General features: G+C 39.0%; 2 protein-coding genes across 3 annotated transcripts; one reads left to right on the top strand and one right to left on the bottom strand.

Moving 5' to 3' along the window:
• Positions 1–484: 484 nt before the first annotated feature.
• Positions 485–4216, bottom strand: LOC134815293 (uncharacterized). 2 transcript variants are annotated; one of them, XM_063823806.1, is made up of 8 exons: positions 4062–4216; positions 3773–3887; positions 3503–3658; positions 3187–3336; positions 2304–2440; positions 1557–1731; positions 950–1076; positions 485–688 (listed from the first exon to the last, which is right to left on the bottom strand). In XM_063823806.1, exons 1-8 carry the CDS (start codon positions 4085–4087, stop codon positions 663–665), a joined length of 912 nt encoding a protein of 303 aa, XP_063679876.1. In that variant the 5' UTR covers positions 4088–4216; the 3' UTR covers positions 485–662. The 2 variants fall into 2 exon arrangements, with proteins under 2 accessions (XP_063679876.1, XP_063679877.1); XM_063823807.1 differs by lacking the exon at positions 1557–1731 and adding an exon at positions 1370–1541.
• A 3419-nt stretch (positions 4217–7635) lies between these two features.
• On the top strand, positions 7636–22285 carry LOC134815620 (prickle-like protein 1). The gene is made up of 10 exons (XM_063824168.1): positions 7636–7773; positions 8020–8155; positions 19497–19575; positions 19718–19851; positions 20013–20193; positions 20333–20467; positions 20622–20719; positions 21044–21158; positions 21396–21584; positions 21741–22285. Exons 1-10 carry the CDS (start codon positions 7743–7745, stop codon positions 21936–21938), a joined length of 1296 nt encoding a protein of 431 aa, XP_063680238.1. The 5' UTR covers positions 7636–7742; the 3' UTR covers positions 21939–22285.
• Positions 22286–23870: the final 1585 nt, after the last annotated feature.

The following is a 23870-nucleotide window of genomic DNA, read 5'->3' as shown; positions in this document are numbered from 1 at the left end:
AAGCATACCTTTATCCACGGCAGAGATAGCTCCAAAGGCCATCAAGAGAACAAGGCTAAAACAGCCATCTGTCTTATTCATTCGGACCATCAGTCTTGGACCATCAGACTTGGATAACTTTACATAACAGTACGATCAACGAAGAGAATTGAGAAATCGAAAAGTAGAAATGAGCAATTATATCTGTGTGAATTATCGTACTAAATCTACAGTATAATTGCCCTCATTGCTCTGTAAAGTTGTCTGACATTGAATTGCATTAGGTCAATTCAACGGACAGATGAACGTAGACGAATTCTCTATGATCATTTCCGCATAGATGGGCATATATAGAATCTATTCAATTTTTTGTAAATTTGCTCATAATTCTAGTGATTATGATTGCAATTATTAATGATGAGCGTGATTTTAATTCCAATATTAATTCTTCATCGACAATATCTCCAATAGTTTGTGTTTATGTAGCATATAATAGGAGATGAAGTCATTTGAATGGATAGAATTTTCAGGTGGCATTATACATAGTATTATACTTCATTACAACCAATGATATTCATTTCGCACGAAATTTTTAAAAAACTGCAAATTAACTGATATGATGGCGATACCGACGTCATTAACGAAGAAAAACATAAAATGTACAGTTCTTCAACGCCTTTATGTTACTCCAATTCATCGGGCTTGTATTCTGAAATTGAGCGAATTAAATATTAGTTACGAATTATGATTAAACCGCCTTCTTCAGAATTAATGTGGAATGGTTTCTATGTTAAAATGGTACCCGGGTTAACTGCAACAACTCACGTTACACCCGCTAATATTTTACAACAAATAACCGGTTTGCAGGTTTGTGGCAATCCTCTCAAGTTTTAACATTATCGAGAATTTCACAACATGATATGAATTTCGTTTAAGGTAAAGAATGTTAGTGGTGTTTTATAAAGCTTACCGACGAAAGATTTGGTCACGGTTTGTGGAGCCTCTCCGTCAGATTCGAACCTGCCGTTAAATCCAAGGTTTATTTTCTGTCCTGGTTTAACTTTCTTGGTCCATGGCATGGGACCAAATGTCCAGATCTGCAGAAATTGTTAAGGTTATCAGTTATCACAAATATTTTATATGAAATAACTGAGGATGTGTGTCAAGCTTTTTATCGGAAACGATTGGGACATAGTTTGTGTCAGTTTGGGATTTAGATTAGTGACCTTCAGATTTATTTGACAATTACAATATTATTCATCAAGTTATCTCAATTTGATAAAACAATTTTTGCAAATGAGGCTACTGTCTGGACTATATAATCTCAATTGAATGGTAGCTATAGGGCGACAATTATGGCTGATGAACGTGAGGAACATTTATAACTTACAGTTTGGAACTCATTGACACTGATAACCTTACAGCCCCAATGAGATCTTATATCGACCGGTTTAGTGAAGAACATGGTGTAGCGCCAATCATTAGCTTTCTTCTTTATCGTTACAGACGCTCTCAAATTGATATTTCCATCTATCCAATCCTTTTGCGTGAAATCTAACGATCTGAAAGAAACTTACTGTGTTATACTTGTTGACACTGATGAGCTTGCAGTTCCAAAAATGAGTCCATTTTACTGGTTTATCCAGGAAAATGGCAAATCGCCAGTCGTTTGCAGCCTTCTTAACAACTAGAGATGCCCGCACCTCCATCATCCCTCGCTCTAATAGAACCTTCTCTTTGTACTTCAGATCTCTGCCAAAGAATACAAGAATATATGATCCGTAAAGTTAACCACGTAAATAGATTTAAATGAGTTAAATGAAGTCGCCTAACTTAAACTGCTCAGAAGGAGAGATTTTAAACTCTTTAATTTGTAATGCATCAGTTCGACTCCCCGGTCTCGTGTATTTATCGATCCCCTTCGTATTTCAAGGCAGATTACAGCGATTAAAAAACTATTAGTCTCTATTTGGATATTTGGAGAGCCGCTCTAAAAGAGTTGATTTATTGCTCTGTTGATTTTGCAGCACTCTCTCGTAGTGCTGGTGATTTCCTTTTAAACGTAGGCTACCAACTATAACTAATGCTAAATTAAAATACTCTAATATCACACGGTTCGACAAGTTACATTCTGGTATTTTATAATCCAGACAAATTTGCATATTAAAAGAGGAATCCCTTTGATCCAGATCAGAACGATCAATTTCATGAAATCGCAAAACTATGTTCGAAAATTTGAGGGCACATGAAAGATCAAAGTAGGTCCAAGCTCGTTCGCTTAAAAGTGTGTAAAGAGCTGAAGAGCTCCTAGGAAGAATACTCACGAGTAGATCCTCTCATCCACTGGCTCGGTGGGTTCCTCGTAGCAGGCGTCACAGTTGGGACCTCCACAGTCCACCATCTGCTCACCATTGTTCCTTTTGCCATCGTTACACGTGGGTTCCGGTGGGGGCCTTACATCCTGGGGGGGGGGGGGGGGGGGTCAGTCTAATGATAAATGAGGTTTGGAGGGGCCTTACTTCCTGCGAGGTCAGTCTAATGATAAATGAGGTCTGGAGGGGCCTTACATACTGTAAGAGGATTGACCGGTTCTAATTTGCTAAAATAGAACGGTCGGTAAGTTACGGTTCTTTTATATTTCATCGTTACCATGGTAACCAACGAACACACATCACTTTATAGTTTATACCATTCAAGGAAGATTTTGCATTCAGTCTGCTGTGTTACTATTGCATCATTACTATTGGCTATTATGTTTTTGTAAGCTGTACGGTGCTACCGCTTGCTCAATAAACGATTGCAGAGTTGTGTAACGAGACTATTTACACCACTCCACAACCTGGAGGGAAACTTAACCGTCGTTACGTATTTCAAAACCGTTCGCTCCTTTGATCTGTATTTGTCACTTACTTAGCTAATATTGAATGATTGCCACGGGGGACTACATTCTGGTAATATTCGATTAATAGAATATTGCGAAGGTGTCAGATATGATAGTCGACTAATGTCTATATTGTACAATCTGTTCGTCAAAATGGCCATCCCACTGCCATACGGGGGAATAGTTCTCTTGGTGGTTGTCGGTTGAGCTTTACTTGCAGCCTTCAAAACGTTTAAACGCTAAATCATATTTTTTGATTTTTCTACACACTTCCAATAACATGATTTGGAATACAGACTAAACTAACCATATTTTGTGGAACTTACCCCAGAACAGACTTGTTTAGGATCTGATGCGTTTGTAATGTCCTTCATTTTATTGTCTGCTTCCATACATCTCTTATACTGGACACTCAACTGACACGTGATTCTAGGATCACAGTCTGCGTTTACTGGCACTTTCCTTATATCAGCGTCCTGTTATAGGTTTATTTCAGACCTCGACGTATACAAAGATAAAACTATAACAGTACAACAGCAACAAAATGGGAGCTCTTATCTTACAATAACCACATTTTTAAACATGTTCAAGAGATTCTGTGATTGAGGATAATAATGAAGTTAGATAATCTGGCAATCTGACCTGGTCCCCAAGTCCAGATGTCGAGAAACAGAAATTACCCATCTTCGTGTCCTTCTCATATTTAGAAAGAGGTACTGCCATACCTTTCATACAGCCGTATGCTACTGGAGCCAAACCGGTTCTTTTGCAAGGCAGAGCCGGCTTTCCCCCTGAAATCTGATTTTTGGATAGTGAAAGTCGTGTTGAAGTATTGATATGTATTTATTTAATGATAATTAGATATGATGAAATCTTGAGTTGTCATTCTTAAAAGGATAATGGTAAGGTCACCTTGATTCTAGCACAGGAGTAATAGAAAGTCTTGTGAGCACTCATAGCACTCATGTATTGGAGAACGTACACACCCTCCGGCAGATTGTAGGGAATCTTGATGGTTGTATCGTACCTGAGTTTTTGGTATTATGTTTGCTGTTCATTTAAATAGTTTAATATGTAACAGGACACAGGTAGTCCCACTTATTCATATTGATTAGAATTTATATCCATTTTCTTAACCTTATATAAGGTAAATATAAGGTGAAAGATCTAAATCTCAAATCAACACACATTTCAGACTAACCTATTGCCGTCATATTTATTGGCCATGTATTCGCAACCCTTCCTTGCATTGCAAGGATGAACACAGTCACCATAGCTTGTCTTTCCTTTTCTCTCATCGTGCCCATAACACACTACCTTAAGCACATTCTGCTCAAAGTGTTCGTACACTTATGTTGTCCTGATTTTGGCATAATGATAATTATTACTAAGATATGTTTTTAATGGGTTTAAAATTATAACTTTTGAATTTAAAACCCATCATTTTTCAATGCAAATGTCCACATCATGGCAGTGTATGGACTGGTGTAGATGGATAATAGCCTACCTTCAGGTACGAGAGAAAGTCTGACCCATCCCCCGGCGTGATTATTGCTGGTCCAGCCGACCTTAAGTCTGTCTCCAGCCTTCACATTCGTCACTATTTTCTTCCTACCCTCCCGTTCACAGGGGCCAACTGTATTGAGATCAAATAAAATGTTTAGTATATTTACCTGGACTCTTGATAATAGTTATGATTCTTAATAAAACTATAGGTTCGGGTTGCAAATGTTTTTGCAATTTGTCATCGGGACGAATTAGAAATCCAATGACAAATTCTGAGAGACTACTGTAGACGGCATAACAATTGAGTGACACACAAATGTTTAATCACAAGATTACAGGCCCATCATCACGTGCCCTGTCATGGTCGAATCAAGGAGGGGATCTGACCTGTGTTGCCACCTCGTCCGGGACTTGTATCAAAAGAGGGGGGACATGACATCCAGGAGTGCGCAGCTATTGCCGAGAGCACACCTGCCATTAACAATAAACACTTCATTTTTCAACTTGAAATCGCCGAAAATCTTGTGGAAATGACTCTTTCAGTCTAACTCTACCTTATAGCTTATCTTCAAAATCTAGCAAGTTCAAATTTTTCTGACCTAATTCGTTTGGCCGCAGAAAAGTCAATTAAGTGCTTTGTTCAACCGGGGAACGGTGAAATTAACAAGTCTTACCCATTGTTATTGGACATGACGTGGATCAGGTGATGTTTCAAATGCGATTTAACAACTTAACTTGACAGAGTTTCGGAGGAATTTGATTAGCATGATTAAACTTACGAAGTAGAGGCTGCATATGTTCAATCCTAACAATATCTTATCAGACCCACGCTCTCGTCAGATTAATCCTTGGCAGTGATTCGCGGGGGAGCCAGTCCGCGTTCAGTGCCATCAGCCATGGTATCAACTACACTAACTACAGGGATTACATAAACTAACGCTTCCTGCGGACAGGTGGTCACTGTCGAAGGTGAAATAAAGGTGAAATAAAGAATATCCCTCTCGTTATGAGATCTTTTATAGAGCTCCTTCAAAAGAGAGCTTCTGTTGGCTTGAGCCTAACTAAGAAGGAGCCTCATAATAACAATGTTGTTTCTACATAACGGCTAACAGCAATAACACGTGACGATTCATAAATTTGTTCTTTTAAAAAGGGATTTCCTTGGCAATAGTACCCAAATAAATGAAGCATACATAATTAAGTAGAAACAACATAATTTATCTAAACACATTTTTGATTGCACAACCAACATGATTTGATTATGTAGGTAAATGGTGCCAAAATGGAAGGGCTATTTTAATTATTATCTAATTATTTATTATTGCGTTCATTAATTTTAAAGCATCGAGTGTTATCTAACTTCAGTACTATTTTAACATATGATTTGTTTGTGTTTAGATTTTAACTTTCCGATTACTAATACTGCTTAAGTTTAACTGCTTTCTACCCATTTGTACTTGGTATTATTTCTGAACTTAGCCATGATGATGAAAAACAGCGCTCAAAATTGTTATATTACATCATATTACATATTATCTGCAGATCTGCAGGAGAAGGAAATGCTAATATTATTTATACAAAAAGCTATATGACAGAAGGGGAAGTGGGGGTTTAAAATCTGCAAAATCATATTAACACTAGTGTAACCCGTGCCTACGGCCGGGACTTCACTATCGCAGTGGAAATGCAAAAGTATAAACCCGCCTATTATATTTGAAAACACGCATAACATTGTCGTATGAAAGTATGAACTCTCTCTCTCTCTCTCTCTACAGTCCAAACAGACCGCAATGAGTGCTATCCCCCCTAATAAGCTTATAGTATTAACTTATAGTATAACCTAATTATGATTCATGTACCAACGCTACATAATATGCAGTAATGGGAAGAGAGAGCGAGGAGGGAGAAAAAAAGATTTATGTCACATTTGTGGTACAAAACCATCAATTAAACCATTTACCACCGACCAATTTGAAATACCGTATTCATTTGGTTTCGTCAGAGTTTTGTCGAAACTATACCGAAAAAACCAGTCCCGTAACTCTTACCGTTTTCTTGATTAAGCCGCTCGGAAATTACAAACACACACACACACACACACACACACACACACACACACACACACACACACACACACACACACACACACACACACACACACACACACACACACACACACACACACACACACACACACACACACACACGCACGCACGCACGCACGCACGCACGCACGCACGCAGACAGACAGACAGACAGACAGACAGACAGACAGACACACACACACACACACACACACACACACACACACACACACACACACACACACACACACACACACACACACACACACACACACACACACACACACACACACACACACACACACACACACACACACACACACACACACACACACACACACACACACACACACACACACACACACACACACACACACACACACACACACACACACACACACACACACACACACACACACACACACACACACACACACACACACACACACACATACACGCACGCACGCACGCACGCAGACATACAGACAGACAGACAGACAGACAGACAGACAGACAGACAGACAGACAGACAGACAGACAGACAGACAGACAGACAGACAGACAGACAGACAGACGGACAGACAGACAGACAAACAGACAGACAAACAGACAGAAAGACACACTTTCTAAGATAATATCTAAACGGTCCCTATACTAGTGAATACTTTGACAGCTTTAAAAAATGTTGATTGGCAACTGTGGTTTCGAATTTATTGAGGAAGTCTTTACAAGAATAATTCAGCGAAAAATCTACACAAATATATAAAATTCATATATTTATACTGTTGGATGTCGTGAACACACGTGACTTTTACCAGTTGACGAGCAAACCACGATTGAGCTCAGGCGTTGACAGACATAAATTGATCGATCATGTGATTTTAAGATTGTTATTATCATGAATATAATTACAACATAGTCACTTGAGTGTACATTCAGATTCCTGAGAATTTAAAACTTGCCCATTGCTCTCGTATGACATAATTTTGTATATTTTGTCGTCAAGATTTAATTATGACCACGTGAAATATAAAACAGAATATTACATAGTTATACAGTAGCTTCCCAGGCAGCATTTTTACTTGGCTAATATAACATTTAATTATTAGATCTAATAATGCACACCCGCTCAACTGCTGCCAATGTAGAATTCTCTACTTTCCCAACTAAATACTCCAAATTATCAGCATGGTAATTGCGCTAGATGCAGGAAGTTAAAGCAGTTTAAACTTCATCAGTTTGGACCTTGGTAGAAGCAAATGACAGCAATACTTTGGAGCAGTTAGCATGACATGACAACTAGAAAACCTGCACTGTTAACCGGTAAGCCATGTCATTAGAACTTTCAGCCGTCTGGAAAATACAATTTAGGTCATGGGGTGGTTTGCCTTTAAAATGGCACATTATTGTTGCTCCACGTTGGTTTAATTTGTTCCTGTGCAATCTGCTGCGCTGCTGCACACATGTTTCGATCGAGTTTGATAAAAGTTAACTATAGAATAAGAGACAGGATAATATATCTGACTGAAGCCCCCACAAACCACCCATTACCAGTCTATTCGCCTGCAGATTCCTCCACAGATCAGAGTTTAGGATCGGTCGGTTCACAGCTCAGCAAAGCTTCCCTGCTCTCGATACCAAAACCGAGGAAACACAGATCCAGATCTGCGGACCGAACTAAACAATTCATCTCTCTTCATGCCAGGTTTGTTAACATTCCACTTTTATTGAATTTAAAATACGGTTTTTGCTTTGCAATTAGGATCAATTAGTATATAAATATAGAACAGTCTGGGAACTAACAAGCATTTCTATGCAGGAGTGTGTTGTCCATAGTCCTAGAAACCACCGCAAGGTGGATCTGATGGGCACAACTAGCTAGAGCTTATTATCTCCAGGCGCCCTAATGATACACTTTACAAATTTGTTTCTGCCGTTAGGAGCACAAAATAGGGTTTAAAATGACAGAAAAGGCCACATTGTGGCAAGCTAATGAGGGTTCGAAATTTATCTGAGCGTCAATGATCGATTTATTTTAAATTTAGGAAAACATTAGATATTTAATCGCTGGTATATTTACTGCATAATTTTTCAAATCGAAAGTACATGATCTGATCATGTGTTAATACGCGACCTGAATCTGAGGTATCAATCCTGAAAGATCAAATTCCTTAAACATTTATATCCTGTCGATATTTATCAATGGTCAGGGAGGAAGTCAACAGCTAATAGACTCTGAGTGATACATCTACTTCATGCCCCACGAAAAACCTCATCGAACCTCCACGCGGTGTGGGGTGGGTGGCTCGAACGGGAGGTGCATGGGTGTTTCTAACCTATACAAAGGAAGGGACTAGCCATCTCTACAACAAGGAAAGGCTCTAATAGCCTCTACTAACCTTAGAACCGCAGCATAACCGCTTTTCCCACAGGCAAATAACACCTTCCGTAGGAAACTAACACGCTCACAGGCCACCACATGACGTGTAACCCCAGGATTTGGTTTTGGATCGGACACTCAAAACAACGATAGAGGAGCGGTATACACGCTCACAGGCTACCATGTCTCGTGTAACCCCAGGATTTGACACGTTCACAGGCTACCATGTCTCGTGTAACCCCAGGATTTGGTTTTGGATCGGACACTCAAAACAACGATAGAGGAGCGGTCTACACGCTCACAGACTACCACGTCTCATGTAACCCCAGGATTTAACACGCTCACAGGCTACCACGTCTCGTGTAACCCTAGGACTCTAACACTTAACAGACTCTAACACGCTCACAGGCTTCCACGTCTCGTGTACCCTAGGATTTGGTTTTGGATCGGACACTCAAAAGAACGATAGAGGAGCGGTCTACACGCTCACAGGCTACCATGTCTCGTGTAACCCCAGGATTTTACACGTTCACAGGCTACCACGCCTCGTGTACCCTAGGATTTAGTTTCGGATCGGACACTCAAAACAACGATAGAGGAGCGGTCTACACGCTCACAGACTACCACGTCTCGTGTAACCCCAGGATTTAACACGCTCACAGGCTACCAAGTCTCGTGTAACCTTAGGATTTAACACGCTCACAGGCTACCACGTCTCGTGTAACCCTAGGACTCTAACACTTAACAGACTCTAACACGCTCACAGGCTTCCACGTCTCGTGTACCCTAGGATTTAGTTTCGGATCGGACACTCAAAACAACGATAGAGGAGCGGACTACACGCTCACAGGCTACCATGTCCAGGCACGTAGCCAGGGGGGGGGGGGGGGCTAGGGGGCGGCAGCCCCCCCGGAAAAAATCGAACCCCAGAAAAAAGATAAGCCCCCTAGTCCCCATGGTCGCCTGGTAACTGGGCTGTGTTTATGACTGCAGTCAGTCAAAGATTTGAACTGTGGATTAGTAAATATATGTCATTAAATCCAAGCAAACATTCTAGAAGACTTCTATAATTATAGTCAATAGTGTCCCCTAGACCGTAGGAAATGTAAAAATCTTAAGACGATGAGGCCTGAGTAAGTCGTAAATTCTGATTGGAGAATGCAGATTGCTGTTGTGAAGTTACCAAATTTACGTGAGTACTTGATTCTTTTCAATCCCAGTTTATTGCTGTCCTAAAAATTTCTTTAATGCCAAATGTCGTCTAAAACACCCTGTTTCGCAAAAAATTTCCGGGGGGCTGCGCCCCCCTAGCCCCCGCCAAGGGGCTCCGCCCCTGGACCCCGCTGGGGGCTGCGCCCCCAGACCCCTGCCACAGCTTGCTCGCTGCGCAGCTTGATTGGACGCGTCGGCTCGCTTCGCTCGCCGACAGCCCCCCTCAAAGAAAAATCCTGGCTACGTCCCTGACCATGTCTCGTGTAACCCCAGGATTTTACACGTTCAAAGGCTACCACGCCTCGTACCCTAGGATTTGGTTTTGGATCGGACACTCAAAACAACGATAGAGGAGCGGTCTACACGCTCACAGGCTACCATGTCTCGTGTAACCCTAGGATTTAACACGCTCACAGGCTACGACGTCTCGTGTAGCCCTAGGACTCTAACACTTAACAGACTCTAACACGCTCACAGGCTTCCACGTCTCGTGTACCCTAGGATTTGGTTTTTGGATCGGACACTCAAAACAACGACAGAGGAGTGGTCTACAGTGACGTTACAGGAACATTGCATACTCCTACGAGTTGCATGTAGCAGGCCATGACCGTCCCTGGAAGTCCCTGTCTCCTCATCGTTAACCCGTAAGGGGTTGCACCAGGGGCGGTGGTAACAGAACTTCAAGACTCTCGGAGTCTGTTGTCGATATCTATGTATAATATAATTATGGTATATAACTTGGGAGTCTCTCTCTCTAGCAGCAGGAGTTAGAGAATGGGGACGCGTTGTGAAAGCCACCGCAAGGAAGGCTTACAGTCGACGCCGACCAATCAAAAGAAGACATCTACTTCATGCCTACTAAGTGTGTCTACCACTGCTCTCTCCCTCTGTCAGATAACATCCTATCCCTAAATACAGCTGGGAGTGAAACCTCATAACCATCATGCTGATTTAATGTCAGCCTAGAGGAAGGCTGAAGAATGATGAAGATTGAAGAACAACTACAGTGGTTCAATCAGAACCTGGTTTCAGAAATCACAGACCACAGACAGTATGTAATCATTCGCTCCAGTAGTCCAGCAAAGTAAAACCTCAGGATTATCCCAGCACGCCAAAGTAGTGACCTCCGCTGACTTCATACTTCTCACCTGCACCTCTACACGGAGTTACGAACTCTATTGTACTATTGTATTCTAAGGAAAGAGAGACCAGAAGGTTAGAAAGTTAGCTTTCACCACCAGCAGGAACTTCCCTACTAAACAGTTTCTAATTCTGCATAACTTGTATAAATTGGTTCTTGAATTTGGGAACAAGTATGCGGGAACGCACTTCCAAACCTCCATTCTCCTGTGATAATGTGACCATCGCGAATATTGAGCTACGGAGTACTTTCCTAACAGCAGAATCAAATAAGTAGGGCGCATTGAGATGATATTATGCTCTATAACTACTCTAGCTAATAGTTCCCATCAGATCCACCTTGTGGTGGTTTCTGCGTCTATGGAGTATGGACAACACACTCCTGCACATAAATGATTGTGGCAAATCAATTCGAAATTTTGTCATAATGCCCCGACTATTTAATTGAGGATATTAATTCCGGCAACTGCGATAAGCAGTTTAAAAAATCAATATTGATCATCGATGATATTTCAACTAAGCGGTTATTATTTAATAATGTTTAAGTATTGACCATATGCCTGAGGATCATAATAGATCGAATACAATCAATATTGAATTTGATTCCAACGATATAGGCTGGCTCTTGCTGGCTCAGAAGGATTGTAGTATTCTGCCCCCGCCGTGTAGCTATTAGATTTAGTTCTCCAGTCTATTGTATACTCTGTATTGTTTTCCTTGCGGTCCAATATGATTGCACCATCGTTTTACAAAAAATTTTTCGGTTGGTCCTATATGCAAGAATTCCTTGCCCGGTGTAATTCTCATAAATAGGACTAACCGAGAACAATTTTTAAAAACCTTGGTACAATCATTGCCAAAGTTTTAAAAATCCCCAAGTATCGTTTAAGTTTTGGCTTTAATCATGAACCATCAAGATAAACTGTATTTCTCCGTTAAACCACAGTTTACAGTTTCTTCTCTTGAAATGTAAAAGTTAGTTTGACAAGAACTTTTATAGTTTATACTTTGCGTTACTTCGCGCTTGATTAAGCGACGTTGTCTGCGACCAGATATATAACTGTAATGTGATGCTTCCTTATGTTCCGATTGGTTTGCACGATAGCAATACCATGTCAGATAATATAGCAACGGTCCCCGACCGTCCCTTTCATCTTTATTTTAATTTATTTTAAATTATTCCTATACTACTCCTACTAATTCTGTCTGATTTTGTGTATTATTGTATCCCCTTTTATCGTGCACTTGAAATTTTGAGTGCAGCACTCAAGGTAACATACAAACACGAAGCAGGATAATGCGGCGTGAGTAGGTTTTGTCGAGGTGTCTCGAAAGTGATATCCAACGATTCCCCGTTCAATTTTGGTCGTGTTACGTCAAGTTAGTGCAGAATCACTAACTGTTTCGTCAAGCTCATTACGATAAAAATATTTCAAAATAACAGATACTTTTGACCAGACTAGAATTACTCAAAATTATACTTCAATATAGATATCATCATGTCAAATTCTACTGGATCATACCTCTAGTACTCCTGGTATGAGCCTCTACTGGCTACGTAATATGTAATTGCACGCTGGCGAGCGAATAGGTAAAAGACGCATAGTTACCAGGACCAAAACCTTTTAATCTCTTTATCAGAAATCTTCCACATAACCTGGAGCGCCATACCCTTCGTACGATCAACTGTTACTAGGCGGCGTTATCTCTTCACTCCGCCATTTCTTCGATCATGTTTATAAACACTTAAGCCGGAGTTACTGGACGGCACCAATATTTCAACCAAATATTACATTTAAAAGTACATTTGTTAATACTTTAATAAATACTACTGACCTTATAACTTTAGTATCGTTTGGCGAGATTATGATTATAATTATGATTATATGCATAGCTACAATCTCAGAGTTGCAAAGGATTAACATCCTCATTAAATCTGCACGATAATGGCATCGTGCATCAATCAACTATGTTGATCAATAATGAGCGTTGATGATACAGTATGATGCAATAATTATCATCAACAGATAATTGTTGACCAAAAATTATGTTCAAACCAAGATAATGACGGGTCTTATCAGGGTTGTTCAGTACAAGCAGTGTTCGCTTTTTTCCGTTAGAATTCGATCGAAACTGTCGTTTTGTGTCGATCAAAACTGGTCATTAATTAAAAGCCAGTGTATATAGTTTTTCGTTTAGTGGAATCATTTCTATATTGGAGGGCTCTCAAGGAGTCAAATGTGACAAATTCTGTTGTAAGTTAGATAACTTTGACAGGGTTTCTCTCGCATTTCTTGATCTGTGCTTCTCCTTTGAGGGAAATTTCAGGAATATCATCCAATGCTGCCAATTCCGTTCCTATTCTCGAAAGAGTGTCGTATCCTGTGCTAATATGTGCTGCAAGTAAAACTTTTATCAATGGTCTGGGAATTCCGTTGTATAAGTGATGTAGCCATCCGTACCCATACCTTTTGTATTCCGTTGTCTTTGTATTTAGTATCGAAACTAGAACATGTGTGTCATTTACAATAAAAGATAAAGTTTTAGTATCCCATTGAGGTGATGAGAGCATGATGCCAATTAACCCAAAAGTTTTTCCACATTCGCCATATAAATTGTATGTCATTTCATGCCCTTTTTTAATTTAAAGTTAGGAAAAACCAATCTTTTACAAAGTTTCAGCCTTAAGGAACGATTGAATTAAATATTCATCTAGAATCTAAATATCATTATAAACGCCAAAATGAATGTTTGCCCTTTTATCGTATTTCGAACTTTAACAGTTTGCCAGCTCGAACACAACTTTTATAAGTTTTATAAAAATTGTAAAACTTTTTCAAAACATTTCTTCAAATATCATAAATTCGGTACTAAACGTTTTGTCTTGCCAAGCTCATTACTATCCTGTAAAAATATTTCAAAATAACAGATACTTTTGACCAGACTAGAATTACTAAACATTTTACTTCAATATAGCATCATGAAACATGTCTCTTATTCAAGTACTAATAATATTTGCGAATTTAAAGTCATCCTAAAGGTCAAATATGAAGACCTAAATTCATGGCATAAATTGGCATAAATGGAGAATTGGCCAATAAATTGGTTCACAATAAATCTGGTTACAAACATTTTGGTAACCATAATTTTAGTCACAAATTTCGCAAATTTTTGGTCTACAACAATTTTAGTAACATTTTCCGACTTTTCGAGACCATTTTCCATTCCATTTATTTGATTTTTCCATTAAATATAGCAGCGGTTTTAAAGGCTAAATTCTAGAAGGGGTCGTTTCACATAATTACTTCAATGAGTTAAACTAGATGCAGACACTGCCTGATGGGAAAAGGAAGTAAGAGCATGTTAAAGCATAAAAGCAGTGGATTACACGTGTAGTAGTCAAAGTAGTTCAGCAGTAGGAACGGTGATGTCATTATATTAATTATAAACAATGTAAGCTCAATAATATTCATGTCATATATACTCAACTGAAATATTGGTCTGCTTTTAAATTAGTCGTCGGAAAATGTAATCTCAATACATTTGGTTACAACTATTTTAGTCAAAATTTTTACTAAATTTATGGTAGACTAAATTTGTCGTTCTTCCTCTCTGTTTTAATGTCCAGCTCGAATATGAGCTATTTACATCACGTCACTACCAGGACCCTGTAATGTAGTGACGTCACTACCAGGACCCTGTAATGTAGTGACGTCACTACCAGGACCCTGTAATGTAGTGACGTCACTACCAGGACCCTTCGTTGACGATCTCTTATAGCTCTGTTTAGCTTTTTATAACCCCAACTCCGCCAACTAAACGAGAAAAAAAGAGTGTTCCACTCGTGTAGCGGCTTTTCTGTTTAATATGGTAGGGTTTTTAATACCTTGTATATTGTATATTAATAATTTCTGGATTCTCTAAGATACTTCCGCTCCCCTAATAGGCCGGTGACCATTGGCTTTAATCGTTGAACATTTGGCTTTCTTACATACTAACGTATCCATTGATTTACTATCATTAAATCTGTTAACGATGATTTCATCTCGTTAACTAAGCTGCTTCCAAATTGTGGCGATCCTACATGTAATATCATTATCAAAATATTGGTACCTCTGAAATATTCTTTATTTTGTTTTTCATATTTAACAGGCCCAATTATTGCAACATCAACCAAATATAAATAATGGTGCATTGATGCACTTAATCCTACAAGTTGTGTTAATAATATGTAAGAATCAGTTTGTGACTACTTTAGGGCCTAAAAAGTCATTATGGTAAATTGTAAGAGTATAAGTAATATAAGAAACTCCCTGAAAGTCATAGATACTTTGGTGGTTCTGTGAATGAGCTCAGAAATAACCACTAGAGTCACAAGTATGTTGCAATGCCTTGCCTTAGAGTGCTCAGTTTTGTTAATATTGTCCATATAAAGCATTTAAGTTATAATCTATAACTTAACTGTAAGTATATGGTCACTAGTTGAAGTACTGATAAACAGTTAACATTATATTGTAATCTCGTGATTCTCGTCTACCCTCCTTTGCACCTCAGCAATATCTCTTAAATTAGATACATTTTCAGGGAAGTCTTAATTCAAACCTCTTAAAATCAAATCAAGTTTACCAATGGCGACAGACTAAAAATTAAGATCAATTCTACAGAGTTAGTTAAGGAAACTACAGTAACTGCAGACACCACGGTTAAGGAAACTACTATAGGGGCATTATATTGTTGTCTAAATATACCTTAGGGCCAACAAATTTGGGTCACAATAAATTTGGTTACTATAATTTTGGTTACCATAATTTTGGGCACAAATTTCGCAAATTTTTAGTCTACAACAGTTTTAGTCGCATTTTTTGACTTTTCGAAACCATTTTCCATTCCATATATTTGATTTTTCCATTATTAAGCTAGTTTTTTTTCAATTTCGCATATAAAGTCATACTTTATAGTTTATCGTTAGGGGTGTTAATTAAATGATTTGTTGCAATAAAGAAATAAAACAATTAATTTCTAAAATAAACTGCTATCTATCGATTCAGCAATGAGCAGTGAGCACACGTCTGAGCTGTTACAGATTAATTTTCAATGCATTACTCAGGAATTTCAATTACATCAGATCCAGAGTCTGTATCACTAAGATCTTGTGTACAGTTAGCGATATTTAACTGTTTATCATAAACATATGATAAAGAATGTAAGCTCAACAAAATTTAATTCATATATGCTCTACTAAAATTTTGGTCTACTTCAAAATTAGTCGCCGAAAAATTTAGTCACATATAATTTGGTTTACAACAATTTTAGTCAAAAGTTTGACTAAATTTATGGTAGACTAAATTTGTCGTTCTTAAGGTAGTCTCAAACTCCCTGACTCCCTGACTCCCTGACTCCCTGACTCCCTGACTCCCTGACTCCCTGACTCCCTGACTCCCTAACTCCCTGACTCCCTGACTCCCCCTGACTCCCCCTGACTCCCTGACTCCCTAACTCCCCCTGACTCCTTACTCCCTAACTCCCTGACTACCCCTGACTCCCTAACTCCCTAACTCCCTGACTCTCCAACTCCTTAGTCTCAAACTTCCTGACTTCCCGACTTCTTCTCAATTCCTCTTCCTCTGTCAGTAATGACATGAATATGCAGAATATTTTACAATGAAGGGAAGATCCTTTTACCTGGTTCAAATGCCAGCTAACCAGTAACTGTGCTACACTAAAACACCTAATAAGGCTTTAGGAGAACGAAGCATCTAAAAGTAGTCCTATAGTTAAGTACAGTTACAGCTGAAAAGCAGTGCATGCGATTTTCATTACTTTACAGACCACTTTTCTATTCGGTCACCAGATTAAATTTTGCAGTTCATGGATGAAGTTCACTTGATAATTTTTTTAAAGCAATAACTTTATTTACCTCGATCAACGTTTGCTGGTAAAACGCTCATTTTTGAGACCCTTTGCTTTTATGTGATTAGTTATCTAACGATTCCAGTAAACATTATGATGATCATAATGAGGGGGAGGGTGGTGGGGTTACTGCCTGGTTACCTGGTTATTACAGCCAAATGGCCGCACCTATCACAGTACTTGCAACCAAGACCGTGGACATTTACACCCACTGTACTCACTTCTCTTGAAAAAGGGTACACTCTACCCAATTTTGAGTTTTGGTGACTCAAACTGTTCATCAAATTTAAACCTCCACGTTGAACGCCATTACTTTGTTTATCGACAATTTGATACACAACACACATTTGTAGTGAGATAATAAGATCTCCAGGACTGCAATATAGTGATCACGTGACCACGACTTGTTTAATTCTTGAGATTGGATTGTATTGCTGACGTTATAAAATATAGCTAGAGAGTCTATAAAGTAGGCTCGTTTACGCTTGTACTTGATAGGCTCCTCTCTTTTCCCTTCAGTATCTTGCCATGTCCTCTGAGGGCTGTCATCACCGGAACAGTACTGCGTCCCTTCTCAGCATTAGGTTAGCTGGTGGACATAATTAGTGGACATAATTAGTGGACATAATTTCTTGGTCACATTTTCAAGCTTTATTGTAGTTCGGTCTGTGCAACCACTGAGTATAATTATTGCACAAGCAAGAACTGTAATAATATCCTCTATCGCAGATTTATAAAAAGCTTTTATTTTGTGCTGTACTTGGTGGAGCATGGAAATAGGGAGTTGTTTAGGACATTTATATTGTATAGTACCTTGCCAGGGTAACCCTGGTCATTAGGAAAGTTCACACGAGATAGACCACGTTTTTCCCAATTTAACTTGAGGCTAAAAATTGAGGCTAACGACTCATTTTACATTTTGTTTTCTAATGACAGCTTCCAAGCATGCAATAAAATTTTAAACGTGTTTAATTAATCCGAAGAGGGACATTTTTACGCTAATTGAGGGGAAATGAGGCTAACAAGTCATTCCTAATTTTTAAATTATATTTGAATAATAACGTCTATCAAAGTATCCTCTGACCTAAAATACATGATGGATGCTCTAGGTCGAAGGCCGGCCCAGCCAACCCCTTTTTTCCTTTTAACGGAGGGTAAAGTGAGGCTAACAGATCATTTCTAATTTTTGAATTATGTTTGAACAATAACGTCCTATAAACTATCCTTTGACCTGGTATACATTATATGGCTACTTTAGGTCGATGGTAGACTCCATCTACCCTTTCTGTCTTTTGATGGAGGGTAAAATAAGGCTGACTATCAAGGTTTTGTTCATTACTTGTTCTACTGCTTCTTCGGACTAGCCCTTAAAATTGTTTGAAAACCTCATTTCACCCTCTCTAAAGATGGTTAGCCTCATTTTCACCTCGAATATTTGAAGCTTAGATCTCGACTAAGTATAATCCCAAGGAATTTCATGTGCAACAGGATATCAAATAACTTGTGAGTTGTGACAGTACAATATCTAGGGACTGAAGATCAACAGTATCTGTTAGCCCCAATTTCGCCTCCCGGAGGAGATAGTTATGATAAAGTCTCGATAACCTGCGGGCTACAATTACAAGTTTATTAGTGTGTCTATAACCTGTTTCCGTACATTAAAGTAAAAATGCGGTCGAAACTCGAATTCTTTATTGGCCTCATTTTGGCCTCCTACAAGTAGACTCGGAGATTTCTGAAATTTCTAGCTTGACGACGATGAATCAATCTTTATTGTGACGCATTAGATAGTCACAATACCGAACCTGCTCGAAAATATAGACAAAAGTATACTTGTTAACCTCATTTCACCCTGTCCAAAGGTGGTTAGCCTCATTTTCACCTCGAATATTTAAAGCTTAGATCTCGATCAAGTATAATCACTATGGATTATACTTGCAACTTGGATATCATGGACGTAACATGAGAAACTTCTTTTTTAAAGTGATGGGGCTAATTCGTTAGCCTCAATTATCCCTCGCAGTTCAATCACTCCTACTGAGTCTAGTGAGTGAGCTAGGAGGTCGCCGAACATCTCATTGTAAAGCCGTATCGATTTTCATACGCATAACAAAAATCAAATGTGTAACTAAAACAGAAATGAATTTACAGAAGTTTTAAATTTGTTGTCAAAAAACGAACTTTTAGGGGTGTTTCTAATGACCAGGGTCAGTATGTAATAAATGTATATTGGGTATATTGTATACTATGTAGTATGTATACTATGTAATATGTATAATATGTATTCTATGTATACTATGTATACTATGTATACTATGTATACTATATATACTATGTATACTATGTATACTATGTATACTATGTTCCAGGTTCCTGACATAGGTTGAGAATCTTTCCTTTTCAGGTATGTGGAAGACGTCAACGACAAGCCAAAGATCGTAACTGAAGTGAGATCACCCAGGGCTAAAAAGAAACCTAGAAGGGTACCAATATCTTTTTAACCTCGTTTCTGTTCATTGTCGGTTTAATCGCTACGATATTACTTTCAAGTCGAGTTCTAGCTGAATAAAATGTAGCTCTTATCTCAAGTCACTCTTGCGCTTACTAATTGATAAACTTTAACAGATAAAGCGAACAAATGCGTTCTACTTGAACCGAGCTACAGTGACAGATGAAGAACTGGATCACAGACGATCCTGTACTTCTGCAGCGTCTGACGACTCCAGTAGACTGTCCATATCTAATGCCAGTGTGGGAGAGTAAGTTTCTTAGTCGCCGTCAGTTTCGTTACTTTTTGAATTAATAACCAAATATGGACGTTTGCAATCTCTCAAATTTCAATTTCACGTTTTGTGTGCGAATGTAATTTTTGTCTTTCCGATTAAATTTATTTTTTGATAACGAAATGTAACCCCGACAGGTCAGCAAGTGCACGGTCTCTGTGGTGTTCACAATCTACAGACACGGACCAGGGGTCATGTGAGTCTCTGAATGTGCGAACAAAGAGACGGATGAAACTGAATTCTGCTCTTATCATGGGACAGAGAGATATTCTCATCAATCTAAAAAAGAAGATGAAGAAGAAAACTCCCAAATATCAGGTTATTAGTTTGCTGACTGTTCTGTGTTAATTTTATCTTGGATAAGGTTTATTTTTTGAGTGAGAGGCATACTGTGTAATCACTGTTCACTCAATTGATATCTTCAATAATGAATAATGACGCGTTAAATCACCTCCAGGGTTCAATAGATATGAATCAGAAGAAATGTTTGACAATATTGGGTAGAGACGAGCTGACGGACCCTAAAAGCGCACGACTTATCAAATCAAAAGCAGCTCATCACTCCTTCGAATCAAACCAAACTAACTTTCTCGTAAGTAATGCTAATTCGCTTAGTAAGATATGGAATGTGTTTAATCTATTTTCAGTTCATGTTAAATTCCAATTAAACTGATTGTGGAGTGAGTTAAAGTTTCGTTGCGATAAATTTATTTGATATTTTCTACTGAAAAACAAAAACCCAACAGTACTGCGGGGAATGTGGTGACATGATTATGAAAGGGTCCTTGGTGATTTGTTCAAACGAGTCCCCTCCTAAGATGGTTTGGCACCCGGGCTGCTTCAAGTAAGTATAATATCACTCCTAAGTGGTAATACTCCATTACTCCTGTCGTTTGATATTATACCCGGGAATGTTTCACGGTTACAGGTTTGGACTGTGTATAAACGTTTTGTTGTCGTGAAATTCAAATTCTAAGAAACCGAGATTTCTTCAGAAGCCGACAAAATTAAACTGCATGAGAGATTAGCCAGAGACTTGAAGTTTCACCAGCAGTTTATTAAATTCATAATAACGAATATTTTCGAATGATAATGCCGTTTAAGACATAACTTCTTACAACCTGTCGTCTGATAAATGGCGGGTAAGGTTATTAACTCACTTTTACAGGTGTTACACATGTGGCAGACATCTCGTGAACTTGATCTATCATCCTTTTGAGGGACGTAGATATTGTTCAAAGCACAAACCCTACCTCCCTAAAATATGCAGCTACTGTATGGAGGTGAGAATGTCAGAATATATCCTCTGTTATCTTTATTTATTTGATACACGTTGTATACCATTTTCAAAGAAAAGTCAAAAGTGGTTTACAACGTGTATCAATTATTTATTTATGTTACGTTGCAAAGTAAAAGTTTATGAATATTTGGTTTGTTTTTGTTTTAATGTTGCTATTTTCGGTCAATGTGTAAAATTTCAAAAAATAAGCTGACTTCTATTTAATCCTGATACTGTTCAGGAGATCAATTTCGAGACGTTTACACGAGCAAATGGTCGATATTACCACCCGGAACACTTCCAATGTTGGCAGTGTGCGGTGGTGTTGTCAGGAGAAAAGTATTACGGTTGTGGTGTCTACCCAATGTGTCTCAGATGTTATGATGTACATCTGGCTAAACCATGTCGCTCCTGCAAGGGAGCTATTCAGGTTAGTTTAGTATATAGTATACAGGTATACCATTATATCTAGTTAACTTACACATATCACGACATTAGACTAGGAAGTTCGACTTGTTGATTCAACAAATTCTGCACCACTTTGTTTCTCCTAATAAAATCCTCCCTTAAATCTTCTGTCTCCCAGATCGACACTCCATTTTACTCTCTGGGGAGGAAGCGCTGGCACGCGGCAGCCTCCTGCTTTAAATGTTGCGGCTGCCAGGCCAGCTTAGTGGGCGCTAAGCTCATCACAACAAAAGGAGAACTCTTCTGTAACCGACAATGTTTCTCTGACATGGTCAACCGACGCGCCAGTTTCGGCTCAGCATCTGCATTATATTAATGCTCTGTTTATGTTTTTGGTACAAGACATGTAGATCTAGATGATGGTTGGGAGGTTAATCATATTTGTTTGAACATATGACGGTGATTCTGGGTTTCGATTGGTCAATCCTGGAAACTAATTGGTCAAACCAAGTCTTTATTTAGAAACAACAAGAATCCCCACCATTGTCAAGATCTATTTGATTGTATAAATTGTTTATATTTAATAATGTGGTTGTTTGAATGTAGCTACAGACTTGTTTAGCTCGCTGAATGTTTTTACTCAGAGACTTTGGGGCCAAAAATTAACATTTTGGTATCTTAAATATGTAATTGTTATTGATACAAATTTTCTTGACATGCTATAAATGATGGTTTTTATTTGCAATTGGAAACAATCTGGACGGAATGTTTTAAGTTTGAGGAGCATAATATTAATAGTAGTACGTGATCATTAGATGAGAATTTGAGTAAGGCTGTGGGAATCTTCTAGAACGACGTTTCTTTGGCAGCGATCCTTATTTAAATATCATATATAATAACATTTATAAACAAAAGAGCACCTAAAGAGGCTCAGCAAAGTGCTGGCCTATTTACGCTTACGAAGACTCATTCGTTCAATATGTCTCAAAGTAAATAAACTCCTCCATCCTACTCTATCTCTTGCTAAGTTCACTAAGTTGGTAAAATCATCTTCATTTTTCAAATAAATTTGTCTCTTAAATAGGTCCTTTTTCATAATAATATCATACAAATTAGTCCTGTGTCTACCCACTCGTCCCTTTAGTGTTTGACATCCTAGTGTAGCAAATAACAGAGACTGGTAGGCAGGCGTGTCGTTGTCACTGCGTAGAACATGACCTAGCATTGTCCACCGTGCCTTTTCCACTCTCTCGGAAAGGGGCCTGGTCTGGGTACGAGCGTAGAGGGCCTTGTTAGATATTGAGCTAGGCCAATAGATGTGTAGGATGCGCTTGAGGTGCTTCCTCTGAACAACATCTACAGACTCTAGAACATGCTGAGGTACGGCCCAGCAGCAGCAGTTGTACAGGAGCACTGATACTACTAGTGAGTCGTAGAGTTTGATCTTTCTCTTCTCAGTTATCTGACTCCTCTCTGATCCCTGGCACCACAGCTTGTCAAATGACCAGAAGGCAGAGTTAGCTTTATTTATTCTATTAGTAACATCCTGCTCTGATCCAAGCTTAGTACCAAGAAGCGTCTCGTTTCTCCACTCCTCTTTTCCTCTTAGTTCATTACCCCACTCGTCACAGGCACCAACTTCTTCTAAATATACTCTAGTAAACTTTGTCTTTGTGTCATTGACAAAGAGACTCCATTCACTGAGAATATTCTTGGAGATCTGAAAGATATCCTGTAACTCCTCCATATCTTCACCAATCTCTTCTACATCGTCTGAATAGCCGGACTCAAGAGGCATGTGGTTATCGGCTATCGGAGGGTTGGGTCTTGAGGGGAGGACTGCTCTTATGTGCACTACAGCTCCAGCTAGATTGAGGGTAAACAATTTACCAGCTGTGCTGTCTCCTTGGGAGGCTCCTATGTTGAAAGAGAACATCTCTGAGTCAGTAGAACACACTCTGACTACTAGAGTGGTGTTAGCCATGAGGTATTGTACAAGCCTCAGGTCGTCTCTGGAGCATCCTGCAGCTTTTAGTAGTCTGATTGTTGTACCTCTGCGGATGGTATTGAAGGCAGCTGACATGTCGATACTCACTTTGTTCCATTCAAACTCCTTCTTCATTACTACAGATATGAGCATGCTCTGTGCCCAAACTAGGTCGGCACAGCTCCTGCCAGCTTTGTAGGCAGCTTGGAACGGTCCGGTGAAGTTGTCCACAGCTCTCTCTATTCTGTTTAGCACTATCAGTGACAGGATCTTTCTAGAAACATTCAGCAGGGTCAATGGTCGTATCGACTTAACTGGGCC

This window comes from Bolinopsis microptera, chromosome 5 (genome assembly GCF_026151205.1).
Source record: "Bolinopsis microptera isolate Bmic1 chromosome 5, MBARI_Bmic_1.0, whole genome shotgun sequence".
NCBI classification, from domain to species: Eukaryota; Metazoa; Ctenophora; class Tentaculata; order Lobata; family Bolinopsidae; genus Bolinopsis; species Bolinopsis microptera.
This window is presented reverse-complemented; position numbering and strand designations above follow the sequence as displayed.